At 42.0% G+C, this 19371-nt stretch overlaps 2 protein-coding genes across 2 annotated transcripts in view; one reads left to right on the forward strand and one right to left on the reverse strand.

The window, feature by feature from the left end:
- Positions 1 to 9517, reverse strand: part of ARMC1 (armadillo repeat containing 1) — a 47397-nt gene extending 37880 nt beyond the window's left edge. The window contains exons 1-2 of the mRNA XM_024211492.2: positions 9396 to 9517; positions 4771 to 4960 (exon numbers count right to left, since the gene is read on the reverse strand). Of these exons, the coding sequence (XP_024067260.1) occupies positions 4771 to 4944 (174 nt within the window). The 5' untranslated portion in view covers positions 4945 to 4960; positions 9396 to 9517. The remainder of the gene's footprint in view (positions 1 to 4770; positions 4961 to 9395) is intronic.
- Positions 9518 to 14214: 4697 nt separating this feature from the next.
- The window catches only part of MTFR1 (mitochondrial fission regulator 1), a 27363-nt gene continuing 22206 nt past the window's right edge, over positions 14215 to 19371 (forward strand). The window contains exon 1 of the mRNA XM_024211488.2: positions 14215 to 14401. The gene's annotated coding sequence lies outside the window, so the exon portion shown is untranslated. The remainder of the gene's footprint in view (positions 14402 to 19371) is intronic.

The raw sequence follows: 19371 nt of genomic DNA on the forward strand, positions 1-19371 counted from the left end.
CATAGAAACCCTGGTTTGACAGGGAAAATGGGAGACCCATGCTGCCCTTCATGCTTTGGAAAAGCTCCCCATAGATATTTGCAAAATTAACTCATTATTCTCCTTCAAAGCCCTCCTTTAAACTCCAGTTTGCTCAGAGGCCTACATAAACTTTGACCACCAGTTATCACGCTGACCAATACTGTCTCATTGCTTTGTTGTATTCCCCAATCTGGCTGTACCCAGCTGTTATCCCTTATCATACACTTAGATTGCAAGCTCTTTGGGGTAGGGATTGTCTTTTTGTTCTGTATTTGTACAGCGTTCTGTATTATAGGGTCCTAGTCCATGCCTGGGACTCCTGGCTGCTATGATAATACAAATGATAAATAACTGTAATAATGGTGGAGGGGTGAAATGAAGGATACAGACTCCCTGGTGGGAGGAAATTAGGGGAACTTGGTACAGGTGGAAGGGAGGAATGGGGGCACACAGAACCCCTATTACGAGAGAGATATGGAGGAGTTTCAGGGAACCCCTGAAATAAAGGGGGATGGAAGGGTGGCATACAAGGAGCTTATGGGGGCATGGAGGAGTGCAATGAGCCCCTGGTGTATGCTATAAGCTCCCCCGTAAAGAAGTGTGTGACCCCCTAGTATATCTATTGGAAAAATGTGCCTGTTGGTGCAGGGGACTAGGAATCAAGGTTCACAGGTTCTATGGAAGAAACATTGGTAAAGTCACTTGGTTTCTCTGTCCTTATTTCCATTTTATAAATGACAATACAGCTTAAGTATTTCACAGGGGTGCTGAAGGCTTGTTGTAAGACTGCATGTGCAACACCTTAACTCAGGCATTTCCTCACTTGTGCAAACTTACCCACAGAACCGTATTTTGATTAAATTCTGTTAAGGATATGCTACAGTATTTATGGCATTCCTTATAGATTTGTTATTTTCTCTTTAAAAAAAAAAAAAAAAAGTATAATCTGGAATTGTTTGGCAAGGGGGATCTCCACCTTGTTTAATGTGTTCCTTGAACAGCAAGATACGGGTACCTGTGGAACCCTTCTTGGGAGCCTACATCTTGTGCCATTGCAATGTAAAAAGCAAAATTTTCAGTGTTGTAGAAATATGGATGTGATGCACCACCCACAGTTTTCAGCTGTGCAAGCCAAAACACTTTGAACAAGGCAGGGCACCACAGGATCTCTGCCTCATTCAATGTGAAAGCTTCAACTAAATTTGAACTTTTAGAACACAACCAAATTAACTACAATATATGCACAAGGCAGCCTATCCTCCATACTGGAGAACTGCTATAAGAAATATTACTAGCATGTTAATCTACTGCCCAAGTGCAGTGTTCAATTTTTAAGGGCTCAAAACTCAATGAAAGCAAAAACAACTTTCACCAGAACACTCAAAGGGGCTTCTTCCCTAAGAAGCTTCTGCCCTCAGTCACTTCACCATTACAGCCATAAAAAAGCCATATTTAAAGAAAAAACTCTTAATGAGAGAAAGTAGTTTATGTATCTACTTTCTGAACACTCAACAGCAGCTCTACTGTTTATACTCATACTTCAAAAAAAGAACCAATATTTCAGAATAATAGTTTGACTCCAAACATAGATTTATCAAGGAAATCCTTGAGTGGCCTTAATCATTGCTGTTGCTAGGGCTCCACTTCTAATAAAGAGTGATTTTGTGCATGCCACAAAGAGGATGTTTAGATCTTGCAGCCTCAAACTGAAGAAATAAATCAAAAGAAGAGCAGTAGAATGTGCCACAATGTACAGAATAGATATTGCTCTTTTATCAAAAAGCTGTTGAAACAAAAAGAGGAGTACTGAAGTGGGATGGAAATACCAGACAAAAGAACTCTGATTTTTCAGCCTCCAAGTCTCAATCTATTTGTATTACATAGTTTCTCCATTTTTTTGGCCAACAGCTAGAAAGTGAAAGATGTATCTTGTTCATGGGATTCCTGGATATTATATGTAATGTTCATCTGATGTGTTTGGAATCATTGTTCACGATGCCATAACTTTAACAGCAATTTCATTTTATTAAACTACCTAGAGGGCAGATTGCTAATTACTCTCCTACGACAAGAAAAAAAGAAAAATCTGAAAAAGGTTTTTAAGAAGAAGACTGCAGCAAAGCTTCAGAAGAACCTTACAGCTAATGATTTGATAGTTTTAATTTATTTTTATCCAACTAGAGCTTTGAGATTGCTGTTCCCCAAGCCTGTGATATGGACTTGTTTGCTGCCCACAGTTTTGTTTTCTTGTCTTTATAGATGAAGTTTTCTGCAAAATTTGATACTGATGACTAGGGGTTTCCAGCAATTGAATATTGGCACTGCTTTGTTTGCAACACCACTTTCTTGGTTAAAATCTCAAATTTCTCAGTTGATGAGATGTATTGTATTTCCAGTGTTACCTTTTTTTTGGGGGGAAGGGAGGTGGTTCCCAAGGTCAATATAGTATTGTGTTTGAAGGGTTTCCTCTATACACTGCTTATCTACCTGCATTCCAGGACTACACATGATATACTGATACCTGAGATATACTCAGATAGCTAAGGACCTTGCACTAGTACTCAGTGTGTTACATAATTGCTTTTGTGAGCATAAATTGTGAAAGTTTACTCATTCCCTAAATGGAATCATACAACAGGTCTGTTGCTCAATGAACACCTCACAACAGTGTGCCTAGTCCCTTTCTTATTTTTATGGTAGCTATATATTGTTCTTTCCAAAGACGTATTTCTAACATTTATTCTTAAATCCTACCTTTATTTTTGGCATGTTTTATAGTTAGAATGCAAGGCCATTTTATTGCCATCTGAGTAATCTAAAGTCCTGTAAAGTCTCTGGTTCTACATTTGACAGTTTAATTACACCTTTGCTATCCTGTCAAGATGTAGAGACTCATATACTTTTATCATACTCTACTAATCAGACTTATAGTCTGAGTTTTCCTGCACCGCCATTCAAACACTTCTAGAAGTCTGTCTAAACCGTCATTGGAATTAAAGTTCTGAGCACAGTATTTCCATGTTGAGAAAAAACCATCTATTCGCAAAGCAATAGATTAATTGTTTTGCTTATATTAACCTCTCCTTCGGCTCACTATCAATATCACAGATTTTTAGTTCAAAGCACATCTTCTATAATACTACATGATTTGATACAAATGGGAGCTGCTGGATGTTCAGTCAGTACTTTCAAAAATGAGATCATTTAGGGCCTGATCCAAAGCCCACTGAAGTCAGATGAAAGACTCAGGCTGAATTTCACAGATCAGGCCCAATTCAGCATGATACTTAAGGATGTGACAAACATTAAGCACACCAGTAGCCTCATTGAAGATAGGCATAGGTTTAAGTAACCTTCCTGATTTAGGACTTTATTTAGTCACCTCAATGTGGATTTAATTTTTGAAAATCTTAGTTCAAGTTTTAAAAAAGGATTAGATTCACCTAATTAACCATAAAGTTTCTGATTGTTTGTAATGTAGAATCAAGTAGAGACTCAAGATATCGCTCATTTTAAGCTCTTCACTCTTGGGTTGCTGTATTTCAATAACATCCACATTTATACAGCTTCTTCCATCTGAGGATATCAAGTCACTTTACAGATATTAACAAATTAATAGATACAATACTCCTATGAAGTAACTATAATCCCTCCCTTTTGGCAGTGTTTTCAACATCAGGAGCTAAGATTCTATTATATTAAAAACTTAGTGACATAAAATCTTTGTGACTTCAAATAGAAATTGCTTCAGTGTTAACAATGAAAAGTTCTTTAGACTTTTAATACATACAGTTAGAGTGATTTTTTTAAATACATGCAGGCCAAATTTTTGAAGAAACAGGAACCCAAACGTATTCTCCAAAGACATTATGATGGCACCTGCAGGTGGAATTTTCAAAAGCACTTAATGGGACTTGTGGTCCTAAGTCACCTGACTTCAAATTGCAAACCTTGATGGAGAAGCATAGCAGGTGGAAGCATTTCAGGTTTCTTGACTTGTGGAAGTTCATTATATTTGAGGGTGAAGTTTTTTGCAAATACAGCACAGGCTATATTTATCTATGTTTATCAATTTTGTGTTTAAGTTTGTTTTGTTTTTACAATAAGGATGCTAATGAGGCCATGGAGTTCTCCTTTTCAGCACAGATGAGCTTTTAAAGTATGGAACTTCTTAGTAGGAAAAGAAATATGTTGTAAAATCTGAAACTCTAACAACAATTAGGAAAACTAAAGAAACAAGTAAAAAAACCCATCCATTTTAGGAATTTAAAACTATAAAATGGGAAGACAGGAAAAAGCTAGCACTATATACATAATAAACCTATTTAAATAAAAAAATTATGATTTAAAAAAAAAATCTCGATTTTTATTCACTCACTTCCAATCAAGAGAAAAGGCATTATGTCAGTGTAGTACTTAGATTTTAAGAGTCACATTGTCCACATTCATCATGTACAAGCAAAGTCTGAAGAGAAGCATGCATACAGTTACATGTGACAAGCTACATTATAGCTTTTCCCTCTGCATACCCAAAGTTAGAGGGCTATCTTCTAAAACACACAGACACACACAGAGTAAATTAAGCTATAAAAACTTGTTCTCCAATTTCAGAATGATTTTGTCACTCATTAATTGTTGAAATGGGGGTGGCAGAAAATTAAGCACGACAATGACAATAATTTGACATGAGGTACAAGCAGCAAACAAAGCAAATAAAAAGCCCATTGATCTAAAAAAAAGATTACTTACTAGTAACGCTGAGTGAACAACTGGAGGGCTGGGGTGATCCATAAACAAAATAAGGCCTGGCAGACATCCCTGATCCTGAACGATGGCTCGTCTATTTAAGGGGTCAGCTGCTAGGTCTCGCAGCTGGTTAACTACTGCTAGCGCATCAGGCTCCTCACTCATAGTGGAGTTCATTTTCCTATGCCAACACCTGTTAAAAAAATTCTGTATTAGTAACACTTCATTATTAATGAATCTCTGATTAAACTGTAGTCAATATAGACTGCAACACTCTGTCTTGTTCTTAGGGGAATACAGATAAATAGAACTCACAAGATGTGGGCTCTATACCTGTGAAACTGGAAATTTAAGAGTCCATATATAGAGAATGACAATTTTTGTTAATTGTTTACTGGTTCAATCTTCATGTATATTTTTTTGGCCTGACAACCTTTACAGAAGATACATAGACAATAACTGATAAAAGTATTGTCAAATACTGCTTAGACCAATTATGGTCATAGATGAAGAACCAACAGTTTATTAATGACACTGCCCATGGAAACCTAAAACATATCATCCCAATTCTGTATTATATCTAAAGTAAATCTGTAAAGAAACATACAAGCCATGTTTCCATAATAAATGTTTTAAACTGCAAATTTCAGCTTTCATATTAATCTCTTACACACAACAAAAGTGTACCAAAAAAGCAAACCAAAATTTGTATCCATGTCATCAGGCACTTCTAATGTTTTACTTCATTCTGGAATTACATATCAAATATGTATAACCCAGCACAAATTCAAGCCCCTTACAAAGTATCTTTGGTATTCTCTCTCTACCGAATACTTTTGGTATTCTCTGTCTTAAAATACATAAATAAGGTATGGGCTTCATCTTGCTCCTACCAAAGACAAGGGGAACCAGTTTGACTTCAAATGAAGCAGATGTTGGGTTGTTGGGTGGACAGCACTGGACTCTAAAGCTGCCTAAAGAGAGAACAGTTACATCCTGGATAGCAACAGCACAAATTTCCCTACAGGATGCCCCTCAATAGTGGAGGAACCATATCTTGGGGCAAAAAGTTAGTTAAGATCAAAGGACAGATCCTCAATTGTTCTGAGACTGGTAAGTAGAGTACAGACTACGGACCTGATTCTGCCAGCACTAACTCAAGTACTTAACTTTAATACTCATGAATATGATTAAAGCAACATTGTCAACTTGACTTTTCTTTTTAAATGGATTGATTTTTTTATATAAAAAAAAAAATCCAAGTTTCTAACAGATCACTCTTTAAACAGTATGTCCTGTTTTTTAAAAAAATATATGTTGAAGAAAAATTGTATAAAGTTTCTTCTGCTCTCGTCTTGAAGTTTATAAAGACCTTTTCAGAAAAAAAAATGTGGAGGAAACAGTGAAACTGATCATATCAGGGTGGATTTGATTTAAATCAAATTGATTAAAATCATGATTTAAATCACAAGTCAGGAAGACTCGATTTAATCATGGATTTCTATGTAAAAGTACATTCTTGTTGGTTGTTATAACCTTAATACATATTCTTCCCAACTCAGAGATAGATGTACGTTTCATTTTTAGAAGGTATAGACTACACATTTTTGAAGTGATTTATTTTGAAAACTTTTCAGATTAGTTTTATAGCTATATCAGAAAATGAATGATTGTTTGGTTATTTCATTTACCAAAGGTAACTGAAGCAGATATTTATGAAGTCATTGGGAGGTGAACTATCTCTAATTCAACAGGTTAATCATTAATATTTGGAGGATTTTCTTGCCATGCTGTATTAGGAGGAGAACATCACCAGACAGACATTTAAATTGTTTTATTTAACTAAAAACAGCAACATTATGCATTCTGGATTTTTTTCGTCAACAGCAAACATATAATATTTTAACAAAACAAGCATATAAATTTTTGAATTTAATTAAACATTCAAGTTTTTTAAAATCAGGTTTGTTTTTGTTAAAATTGTTTTTAACTAAGTTAAATGAAATATTTCAGTACATCCCTCAGCCCGCGCCGCTTCCAGCAGCTCCCATTGGCCTGGAGCAGCAAGCCAGTGGGAGCCGCGATCGGCCGGACCTGCAGACGCGGCAGGTAAACAAACTGGCCCGGCCCGCCAGGGGCTTTCCCTATACAAGCGGTGTCCCAAGTTTGGGAAAACACTGATCTAGCCCAATAGCCTGTCTTTTGACAGTGGCCAATGCCAGGTGCTTCAGAGGGAATGAACAGAATAGGTAATCATCAAGTAATCCATCCCCTGTCACCCATTCCCAGCTTCTGGCAAACACAGGCTAGGGACACCATCCCTGCCCATCCTGGCTAATTACCATTGATGGACCTATCCTCCATGAATTTACCTAGTTCTTTTTTGAACCCTGTTATAGACTTGGCCTTCACAACATCCTCTGCCAAAGAGTTCCACAGGTTGACTGTGTGTTGTGTGAAACAATACTTCCTTTTGTTTGTTTTAACCTTCCCTTTTATCCCATAACTGCTTACTTTGCTTAAGACAGTGTTTCTCAACCAGGGCTCCAGGGCCCCTGAGGGGCTGCAAGCAGGTTTCAGGGTGTCCGCCAAACAGGGCCAGCATTAGACTTGCTGGAGCCCAGGGCAGAAAGCCAAAGCCCTGCCACCTGGGCAACATAGCTTTGCGGGGCCCCCTGTGGTGTGGGGCCCCAGGCAACTGCCGTGCTTGCCACCCCCTAACGCTGGCCCAGGCTTTTATATGCAGAAAAACAGTTGTTGTGGCAAAGATGGGCCGTGGAGTTTTTGTAGAATGTTGGGGAGGCCTCAGAAAGAAAAAGGTTGAGAATCTTTGGTGACGGACCTTGTCAAAGGCTTTCTGAAAATCTAAGTACACTATATCCACTGGATCCCCCTTGTCCACAGGCTTGTTGACCCTCACAAAGAATTTTAGTAGATTGGTGAGGCATGATTTCCCTTTACAAAAACCAGGTTGACTCTTCCCCAACAAATCATGTTCATCTATGTGTCTGATAATTCTGTTCTTTCCGATAGTTTCAATCAGTTTGCCCGGTACTGAAGTTTTCAGACCAATGTGAGTTTCAGCGTGATGGTGTCCATTTATGTTACTAATATTTCCTTCACACAGAGTGTTAAAGTGAAGAACTGGTGCTAGTGACCAGCCTCAAGGTTAATTTTTTATTAACACCATAAGATCTATACAGATCAAATAAGAAGCTACAATTTCACATAATAATTAGCATTTTACATTTGCAAAGCATTCTGCACACAATTTTCACAAAATCCCTGTAAACCAGGTAATTATTATCATTCCCATTTTATAGATGGCAAAACAGGCACAGATACTTTAAGTAACTTACCTAAAACCAGACATCAAGTCAATTACAGAGCTAAGATTGTAAACAGAGTGCTTTATTTCCAGTCCCATGCTCAATGCATCAGATCATTCATACCCTTTTATTATATACTACAAATAATTATTTTATTGGACCAACTTCTGTTGGTGATAGAGACAAGCTTTTGAGCTTACACAGAGCTCTTCTTTCAGGTCTAAGAAACTAACTCAGGCCTGAAGAAGAGCTCTGAGTAAGCTCGGAAATTTGTTTCTCTCACCAACAGAAGCTAGTCCAATAAAAGACAATACCTCACCCACCTTATCTTTCTAACTTACTGGGACCAACAAGGCTACAACAACACTGCATACATATAATTCTGTTATTTTTTATGCAATGTTTTTAATTAAAAAAAAGGCAAAGCCATGTTTCAAATTTTTTTTCCAGAAATAGCAAGAATTTGGGGATTAAGTTAGACTGGACATCATAACTCCTACATTATTTTCACATGGATTTTCTATGTGATCTCAGAAAATAACAATCTCGCTCTGCTTTAGTTTCTTCATCATCTGTACACTGGGGATATTTACTGACCTCACATGGGTTTTGTGAGAATACATTAGTGTTTGTAAAGTGCTTTGAAATCCTTGGTTAGGGCATCCAGAATGTAGTGTAATTACTCATACTCATAGAAAAGCATCGGTTTCAGGAACCCATCCCCTGACACCGTTTTTTAAAAAAACCTCGTAACTGCAGTAATGTAGAAACTAGTAAGGTTGTTGCATATAAGCACCCAATTTGCAAAAGCAGCAACAGATGATTTAGTCCAGAATAACCCAGTTACTTTCTTCCCTCTTCGCTAGTGGGAGAAAGTGTTGCTCGAAGGAGCAAAAAAAATCTCCAGGATTTGTATAGATCTTGCCACTGGACCTAGTTAGCTAACTCAGCAGCCCCCACCCAACCCTTAAACTACAGATTCTGCGCCCCTGTCCACACCACGCTGCACAAAGGCCAACCCAACCCCTGCGGCGATCACTCTCCCCACACCCCTTCCAACCTGAAAAGTGTGTGCTCGGGCCACAGCCTTTAGACCCACTGCTCCCGCCTCACCGTCTCCAGCTGCCTCCTCAGCCGACCCGCTCCTTGGGCAACTCCACTTCCCCTTGCGCCTGTCCCATGTCCCCTCCAGCTGCTTCACCCTCCTCTCAGGACCCGACCCAAGCTCCTGCCTTGCTCCGCAGGGACAAGGCGCCTTCCCCAGCCCCGATAGAGGGGGAGCGAGCTCGGCCCACTTACCGGGGCAGGAAGGTTTCACAGGCCCGGGCGGCTCAGCATCGTGCCGGGGCCGGGCTTTGCGTCGCTGAGGCCTGGTAACGGGGGACAATAAGGGGGCAGGGAATTCAGATCCTCTACACACACAGCACCCACCGGGACCACCTACCGCACCCCGATTGGCTGAAGCGAACAGCGCCCCTCCGCCATTCACAGCAAACGTTGTTACACCGCTGTCTGATTGGCCGCTCCAAGGGCATTGTGGGTACAGTAGGGTCAGCCCAGGGAAACTACACGTTCCAATGCCTGTGCCTGGTGAGCTCTGGCTCCCGCTGGAGAACTGCATGATGGGATATGTCCTCTCGGTGTGGCTATGGCTCTAACAGGAGCACGGCATGCTCCACGGTGTAGTTTGTTGGCCATTCTAGTCCAGCGGTGCCTTGCGTTTTGCTACCTGTCGTTTACTGACCACTTGCATGCAGCTGGAACATTGCATGCTGGGATCCGCAGTCTCTGTGAACCCTCAGGAACGTTGCATGCTGGTACTTGTAGTCTCTGCATGCTCAAACCCCTGAAGTTTGTATAAGTGGATTTCATCTAGGCAGTAGTGGGCTACTGTGGATAACCCTGATATGCACGGGAGGTTACTACTTTTACTGAAAATGTAATGCAGGGCAATTTGTGGTACAAAAGGCTTCAATACAGTCAACCTTTCCATATATGGCAGGGGATGTGCTTCCATTAAAGTGACTTAATTGTGATCATAGAACAGCTTCCAAGTAGGGGAAAGCATTCAGTGTCCTTTGTTCAGCTCTACAGAGGATGAAACAAAATCCCTGGTTTCATAGAACGAATCCTGACACAAAGAGTGCACTGCAAAACTAGAACAGATCCGGTAATCTAGAATCCTGTCAGAGATGTAATGTGCAAAACTACCTAATTTTAAGATCCGTCACTTTGCGGATCTAAGGAAAATTAATTTGATTGAAATGCCTCTTTAAAGACCACTGTCAACTAAACAAAACTTTGCAGACAAATATCTTTACCTGTGTTTCTAGATTTTAAAGTTAAATAATTTTACAAATCCTGTTTGGACTATTTATGCTTTTTGTTTGCTTCTGCACTTCTCTCAGCTTGTACAATGAAAAGTTTCAAATTTGAAACTGACAAGAAACAATCAGGCTCTTTTCTGCTATAACCATTGCAGGTGAATGTTAATTTTTTTAAACAAAAGTTTGCATTTTTTTTTATTTGTGGAAACATTTGTAATTTTTTTTAGGTTTTATAAAAGCTTGTTTTATCAGCATTTAAATTTTCAGCTAAATTTAAATGGACTGTTTAATCCAATGTCAGTGTGTTCCAAATTTTGGAAAGCTGAACCTCTCTCCTCTTTTTGGAAAATGAAACCAATTATGCCCCTCTTGCAACCTTGGTTTGTGATGATAGCGGCCTACCCATCTTAATGTATACATCATCTGCACCCTCACAGCTAGCTAGAACTTCATGGAAAAAACTTATGTAGATTTTCATAATATGATACTTCTTTCCTTTCTTACGTGCTTTCTTGAGCAGTGAAATTGTTAGCAATATTGACATATAAAGTATCACTGGCATTTCAGTTAGCACCTATTGAAAAGAATGGAGCAGTCCACACCTTAAGACTCTCTGCAAGATTATATGGATATCCACTTAAAATTTTCATTGCAAACCCTGACAGCTAGAGACCATTCTTTTTAATGACAGTTGAGACTCTGAACAAGTAAGGGATCTGTGTGTGCACCTCCTGCACCTATTAGCCCTCTCTCTCTCTCTAGTGGTAAGTCTTACACTTTGAAAAACATTGCTTTACTCACAGCTCAGTATGTTGGGTTTAAGAAGTCCAGCAATACTATTAAACTACATTTTTTTGTCTTATGAGTGATGTCAGAACAGAGTAACTTACACAATAACCTATGAAAAGGCCAATTTGAAGAGACAAATAGGGATGCATTTTTCAATTCAATTAAAATAAAGCGGACCAAGAGAGCTGTCATAGTTTCAGGGTGAACTGCACCTTTGATTCCCACCCCCACCTTCCTCCAGGGCACCTACTTAAGATTTCAGGCTCCAGCCATCACCTCTCTCAGGCACAGACCCACATCTCTCCCTTGGACCGGGGCTTTAGGCTTGCAGTGCCTCTGCACCTCACTGTGATTTCCTCAGCAGTTCTGACCAAGTCTCAGCACCTGTAGTTAACCTTTCTCCAGGACCTACAACAGTGTATGTACACCAGTTACCAGCCAACCTTCACAAAGCACAATACATTTATTCTTAGAGTCAAATCATTACAGAGAAAATATACAAAAAAACAGTAAACTGATTTAAACACACTAAATGTACCAGGAGTTATCAATCAGTCTTATGGAGCTCAGTAGACCACAGTCTTTCCAATCCTTCCCCTGTTCCCCTAAAGTTGCTCCCCTTCCTCGGAAAGAACATTCTGTCTGTGCTGGGTCAAGCTCACCTTTTTATGCCAAAAAACACAGTTTGAAACAATATACAGCGGCGGTACCTCTCTCGAGGCATTTACAACTTTAGTGACTCAACCTGAGTGACTCAACCACTTGACTGAAGCACTTGGAGGAGAGGAAGGTGATCAGGAACAGTCAACATGGATTCACCAATGGCAAGTCATGCCTGACCAACCTGACTGCCTTCTATGATGAGATAACTGGCTCTGTGGATATGGGAAAAGCGGTGGATTTTACCAAAGCTTTTGATACGGTCTCCCACAGTATTCTTGCCAGCAAGTTAAAGAAGTATGCATTGGATGAATGGACTATAAGGTGGATAGAAAGCTGGCTAGATTGTCAGGCTCAACGGGTAGTGATCAAGGGCTTGATGTCTAGTTGGCAGCCGATATCAAGCAGAGTGCCCCAGGGGTCGGTCCTGGGGCCAGTTTTGTTCAACATCTTTATTAATGATCTACACGATGGGATGAATTGCACCCTCAGCAAGTTCGCAGATGACACTAAGCTGGGGGGAGAGGTAGATATGCTGGAGGGTAGGGATAGGGTCCAGAGTGACCTAGACAAATTGGAGGATTGGGCCAAAAGAAACCTGATGAGGTTCAACAAGGACAAGTGCAGAGTCCTGCACTTAGGAAGGAAGAATCCCATGCACCGCTACAGGCCGGGGACCGATTGGCTAAGCAGCAGTTCTGCAGAAAAGGACCTGGGGATTACAGTGGATGAGAAACTGGATATGAGTCATCAGTGTGCCCTTGTTGCCAAGAAGGCCAATGGCATATTGGGCTGTATTAGTAGGAGCATTGCCAGCAGATCGAGGGAAGTAATTATTCCTCTCTATTTGGCACTGGTGAGGCCACACCTGGAGTATTGCGTCCAGTTTTGGTCCCCCCCCCCTCACTATAGAAGGGATGTGGACAAATTGGAGAATCCAGTGGAGGGCAACGAAAATGATTAGGGGTCTGGGGCACATGACTTACGAGGAGAGGCTGAGGGAACTGGGGTTATTTCGTCTGCAGAAGAGAAGAGTAAGGGGGGAGTTGATATCAGCATTCAACTACTTGAAGGGGGGTTCCAAAGAGGATGGAGCTAGGCTGTTCTCAGTGATGGCAGATGACAGAACAAGGAGCAATGGTCTCAAGGTGCAGTGGGGGAGGTCTAGGTTGGCTATTAGGGAACACTATTTCACTAGGAGGGTGGTGAAGCACTGGAATGGGTTATCTAGGGAGGTGGTGGAATCTCCATCCTTAGAAGTTTTTAAGGCTCGGTTTGACAAAGCCCTGGCTGGGATGATTTAGTTGGTGTTGGTCCTGCTTTGAGCAGGGGATTGGACTAGATGACCTCCTGAGGTCTCTTCCAACCCTAATCTTCTATGAGTCTATGACTCGATTTAATCACTCCCTGCTGTTTTTATTTCTTAGAGGAGCTGTGGTCACCCTCCTGCCCTGCAGTTGCATATAATGCTCACAGTGATACATACATAAACAACATGGTCCCTAAAGATATCACATGCAGTTAAATATCTATCACAAGAGCTTTTAGAAGGGTCAAGAGTAGATTTTTTTGCTACCCATATAGATCCTATCAGCCTCCTTTAATTTATAACACACATGCATGCATGCTGTTTCTCACCAACTAATGGATATATAAATCATCCCAAGCAGGGATGTATTCAATAGTAGTCAGAAAAAAGGATGAGCTCAACCAGGCTTCCTGTGGTACAAACCCAGTGTCACACCATGCCAATGAGCCATACGGTGCAGAGCGGACAAAATGCTTTGCTTTTCTGTGCACGCAAACCATGAATAGCGAAAGGGAGGGATTAATTTTAGCCCCCAGATTAATCTTTTGTTAAAATGATAATAAGACGAAGAGAAATATGTTATGGGTTTAAAATAAACCATTCACTGACTTTTTAAAAAATAATTATTTTTGTGCCGTGCTGGAAACCCAAACACAACAGCACCCAGCGCTGGAGGAGACCAACCCGCAACAGAACTAGTCCCAGAGCGAAGCTGATCCGACAGGCGGGGACAGGATCACACAGGCAACAAGGTCCATGTGCCCGCAGGGATCTCTGTGGCGGTGCCAACCGCTATGAGGGCTTTGCCCTTGACTCCTTCACCGGGGCCAGCAGCATGTTAGCACAGCGTACAGGATCTCAGGCCCGCGCGCACAGACTGAACAACCAATCAAGGCTTGCCGGGCCGCCCAGGAGACGACGTCACGGGATTGGCTCTTGGCAGGCGCCCTTCAATCACGGGCGTGGGCGGGGGCAACTCGTCACACCCAGACCCGAGGCCGGCGGTGCCGGTTAGGCCGCGGCGCTCTGTCCCACGAATGAGGTGCAGGTTAGGTCCCGCCTCTCGCAGGCGCGGCGGTGATTGGTCAGTACTGTGCCTGTGCGGCTCGGGATAGGCTGTGCGGAGAGGGCGGAGCTCCAAGTGGAGCCTGAGCCGCTGGAACTGAGGAGCCGGTGACCGGCGAGTGAGCGCGGAGGCCCTGGCTGGGGTCGGGGAGCCGGTGAGTCTGGGCGGGGTTATGTTGGGCGCTGCCAGCTGTGCGGGGACCTCTCGGGGTCGGTGTGTGACTCCCGCTCCCGTGAGTCCGCACACGCTGTCGGGGCCGGGAGCCTGATGGTCCGGGGGCGCGGCGCGTTCGGTGCGGGTCCGCGGTGCGGGATGCCGTGGGGCATCAGGGCCCGGAACCACGGAGGTGGTGGGGACGCGGTACAGCCGGGTACTGGTGCAAGGGCGGGCAGCTCGGTTCAGAGCTCAGTCTGATGTGCCGATCCCCTCCGCACAGACTCTCCCTCCCGCTGAGCGGCGGGGGGAGCCGGGGTCCGTACCCCCTGCACTGGTCCCCTACCACACGCTCCTTGGCCTACCTGGGTCCGAGCAGACCTCCCGCCCCAAGCCCCTCTTTCTGCCCCAGGGCGGGCGGATCCTTCAGGTCAGGCGAACTAGGGGGAGGGTAAACTCCGAGTCAGAGGGGCCCTCGGCGGATGTGCGCGGGGGTCCCCCACTTCCGTGGCCTAAGGCGCGCTCCCTGGCTGACGGCACTTACATGGGACCCCGCCCTTACCAGTAACTGTTAGCACGGGGAGCGTCTGTGGCTTCTTCCCTCCCATAGTGCGACCCTGTGTGAGCCATAGCAGAGCCCATCGGTGCTAGTAACAGCCACGTGTAGCCTCAGCTCACTGGAGCCTGCCTGATGTTTGCCTTTCTGATCAGCTGGTCAGGACGGCAGACTAGAAACGAACCTCTAGGGAGCCCCTGCTTCAAGCATGGCTGTTGCTATTACAGCTCCAGCCTCAGGATGAATGGGACCTAAAGGTGATCCTGGATGAACAGTGTTTAATACACGCATACACACCAATTGTCTTCCTAAATTCCTATTGCTTCTTTGCTTACTAGAGTTACAGATCTTCTTTGCCTTCCCACTTTGCTGATCCCATGAGTGTTGACAGAGAGCTCTGTGTCACTGTGTAGGCAGAGGGGGATGATGTGGTCGCTGCCATAGAGACCTTGCAATCTAAATCAGATACAAGTATGAGATTGTAGGTAACTGTTAATATTTAAAAAAAGTAATAACCTTGAGTTAACATCTGCAAGTTCTAAGGAGGGCTTTGAAGGAAGGGAGGGAAATAAGTGAAAGGCATTATATGTGAAAGAAAGCGTAGAATCAAATGAAGTAAAAATCATAAATGAATCAAACTGTGCCATAGAATCTTTATGGATAGAAATTCCATGCTCTAATAAGAAGAATATAGTGGTAGGGATATATATGACCAGGATGGTGATAGTGACTGTGAAATGCTCAGGGAGATTAGAAAGGCTATTAAAATAAAAAACTCAATAATAATGTGGGATTTCAATTATCCCCTTATTGATTGGGTACATGTCACCTCAGGACTGGATGCAGAGATATAGGGTATGTCTACACTACCCGCCAGTTTGGCGGGTAGCGATCGATCTATCGGGGATCGATTTATTGCGTGTAGCGTAGACACGATAAATCGATCCCCGATCGCTCTCCCGTCGACTTCTGAACTCCAGCAGTGCGAAAGGCGGAAGCAAAGTTGACTGGGGAGCCACGGCCATCGATCCCGCGCCGCGAGGACGCGAAGTAAGTAATTTTAATACGATCTAAGATATTCTCGTAGCTGAAGTTGTGTATCTTGGATCAATTCCCCCCTCTCCCCCCCTCCCCCCAGTGTAGACCAGGCCGAAGTTTCTTGACACCTTAAATGACTGCTTCTTGGGGCAACTGGTCCTGGAACCCACCAGAGGAGAGGCAATTCTTGATTTAGTCCCAAGTGGAGCACAGGATCTGGTCCAAGAGGTGAATATAGCTGGATTGCTTGGTAATAGTGACCATAATATAATTAAATTTAATATACCAGTGACAGGAAAAACACCACAGCAGCCCAACACTGTAGCATTTAATTTCAGAAAGGGGAACTACATGAAAATGAGGAGATTAGTTAAACAGAAATTAAAGGGTACAGTGCCAAAAGAGAAATCTCTGCAAGCTGCATGGAAACTTTTTAAAGACACCATAATAGAGGCTCAACTTAAATGTATACCCCAAATTAAAAAAAATTGTAAGAGAACCAAAAAAGAGCCACCGTGGCTAAACAACAAAGTAAAAAAAGCAGTGAGGCAAAAAGGCATCCTTTAAAAAATGGAAATTAAATCCTTATTAGGAAAATAGAAAGGAGCATAAACACTGACAAATGAAGTGTAAAAATACAATTAGGAAGGCCAAAAAAGAATTTGAGGAACAGTTAGCCAAAGACTCCAAAAGTAAGTACATCAGAAGCAGGAAGCTTTCTAAACAACCAGTGGGGCCACTGGACGATTGAGGTGCTAAAGGATCACTCGAGGACAATAAGGCCATTGGAGAGCAACTAAATGAATTCTTTGCATCGGTCTTCATGGCTGAGGATGTGAAGGAGATTCCCAAACCTGAGTCATTCTTTTTAGGTGACAGATCTGAGGGACTGTTCCAGCTTGAGGTATCATTAGAGGAGGTTTTGGAACAAATTGATAAATTAAACAGCAATAAGTCACCAGGACCAGAGGATATTCATCCAAGAGTTCTGAAGAAACTAAAATGTGAAATCGCAAAACTACTAACTGCTGTAGTCTGTAACCTATCATTTACATCAGCTTCTGTACCAAATGACTGGAGGATAGTTAATGTGACACCAATTTTTAAAAAGGGCTCCAGAGGTGAACCTGGCAATTACAGGCCTGTAACCCTGACTTCAGTACCGGGAAAACTGTTGAAACTATAATTAAGAACAATATTGTCAGTTGAGGAAGATAATAATTTGTTGAGGAAGAGTCAACATGGTTTTTGTAAAGGGAAATCATGCCTCACCATCTACTAGAATTCTTTGAGGGGGTCAACAAGCATGTTGACCAAAGGGATCCAGTGGATATAGTGTACTTGGATTTTCAGAAAGCCTTTGACAAGGTCCCTCACCACAGGCTCTTAGGCAAAGTAAACTAGTTTTCAGAATGGAGAGAGGTAAATAGTGGTGTCCCCCAGGGGTCTGTTCTGGGACCAGTCCTATTCAACATATTCATAAATGATCTGGAAAAAGGGGTAAACGGTAAGGTGTCAAAATTTGCATATGATACAAAATTACTAAAGATAGTTAAGACCCAGGCAGACTGCAAAGAGCCTCAGAATGATCTCTCAAAACTGGGTGACTGGGCAACAAAATGGCAGATGAAATTTTATGTTGATAAATGCAAAGTAATGCACATTGGAAAACAATCCCACCTATACATATAAAATGGTGGGGTCTAAATTAGCTGTTAGCACTCAAGAAAGAGACCTTGGAGTCATTGTGGATAGTTCTATGAAAACATCCACTCAGTGTGCAGCGGAAGTCAAAAAAGCGAACAGAATAATTAAGAAAGAGATAGATAATAGGAGAGACAATATCATGTTGCCTCTATATAAATCCATGGTACTTCCACATCTTGAATACTGTGTGCAGATGTGGTCGCCCCATCTCAAAAAAGATATATTAGAATTAGAAAAGGTTCAGAAAAGGGCAACAACAATGATTAGGGGTATGGAACGGCTTCTGTATGAGGAGAAATTAATAAGACTGGGACTTTTCAGCTTGGAAAAGAGACGGCTAAGGGGAGATATGATTGAGGTCTATAAAATCATGACTGGTGTAGAGAAAGTAAATAAGGAAGTGTTGTTTACTACTACTCATAACACAAGAACTAGGGGTCACCAAATGAAATTAGTAGGCAGCAATAAAAGGAAGTATTTCTTCACACAAGGCACAATCAACCTGTGGAACTCCTTGCCAGAGGATGTTGTGGAGGCCAAGACCATAATAGGGTTCAAAAAAGAACTAGGTAAATTCATGAAGGATCGGTCCATCAATGGCTATTAGCCAGGATGGGCAGGAATGGTGTCCCTAGCCTCTGTTTGCCAGAAGCTGGGAATGAGCGACAGGGGATGTATCACTTGACGATTACCTGTTCTGTTCATTCCCTCTGGGGCACCTGGCACTAGCCACTGTCAGAAGACAGGATACTGGGCTAGATGGACCTTTGGTCTGACCCAGTAGGGCCGTTCTTATGTTACAAAAGCATTCCAAAGTAGGAGGTTGCAGGCACAGTCATTTTTCCTGTCTGAGGACATCCGGAACCTTGTATGCAGATAGCAGTGTGTTATTTCAGTTTGCCATATGTAGGCACTACATGTGACTGCATCTAGCACAACTCAGATATGGAAGCTAGGTGACTTGAGATTCGTAACAGGATATGAGGGCTTTCACTAGCTTGATTCCAGTCCAGTTCATATAGATCTCAAAGTAATGACTAAGTTATTACAAGTGGAAAATGATTGTGGCATGTTTTTTACAATCTCGCAACATGGTGTGGTGGTAATTTATAAATCATTAGTTAACTGCAGAAATTGAATTGTAGTTCTGTTGTCTTTGGGAAAAACAGATGCACTTGAGTGCAAAGGCAAGAGGAGGAGTCTCTGTTTATCAACATCAGATAGCAAAGTTTAGATCTGTGATGAGCAGATACTTCTGAACACAAGTGGTCAAACCTCTAAATTCATATGGGGTTTTTCTTTAAATTGCTCTTTGTAGCTAGCAAGATATGACACTGTCATTCTTCTATACTTTGAGGTACACTAACATGACTGTTATGCTTCTGTTTTATAAAACTTTAACATAAATATCTTACTGTTTAGAATATATTGTAGCACTTGTTTTTATTGGTTGGAATCTCTCTGGAAACTAGAGTATAAATAAACACTAAGACTGTTACTCTGGTTCTCAGATATAAATAGATCCTAGTAGTGACTGTGCAGCCTCTGCCTACCAGTCATGTCACCCTTTATAAATATCTAGTCTGCACTAGTTTGGGAAATGGATAGTCTTCAAGCTGGTCCTACATTAAAAGATTCTTGATGGCTCTTCAGTATACTGCTGCAGTGGG

This window comes from Terrapene carolina, unplaced genomic scaffold (genome assembly GCF_002925995.2).
Source record: "Terrapene carolina triunguis isolate 2854851 unplaced genomic scaffold, T_m_triunguis-2.0 Scaffold58, whole genome shotgun sequence".
NCBI lineage: Eukaryota > Metazoa > Chordata > Testudines > Emydidae > Terrapene > Terrapene triunguis.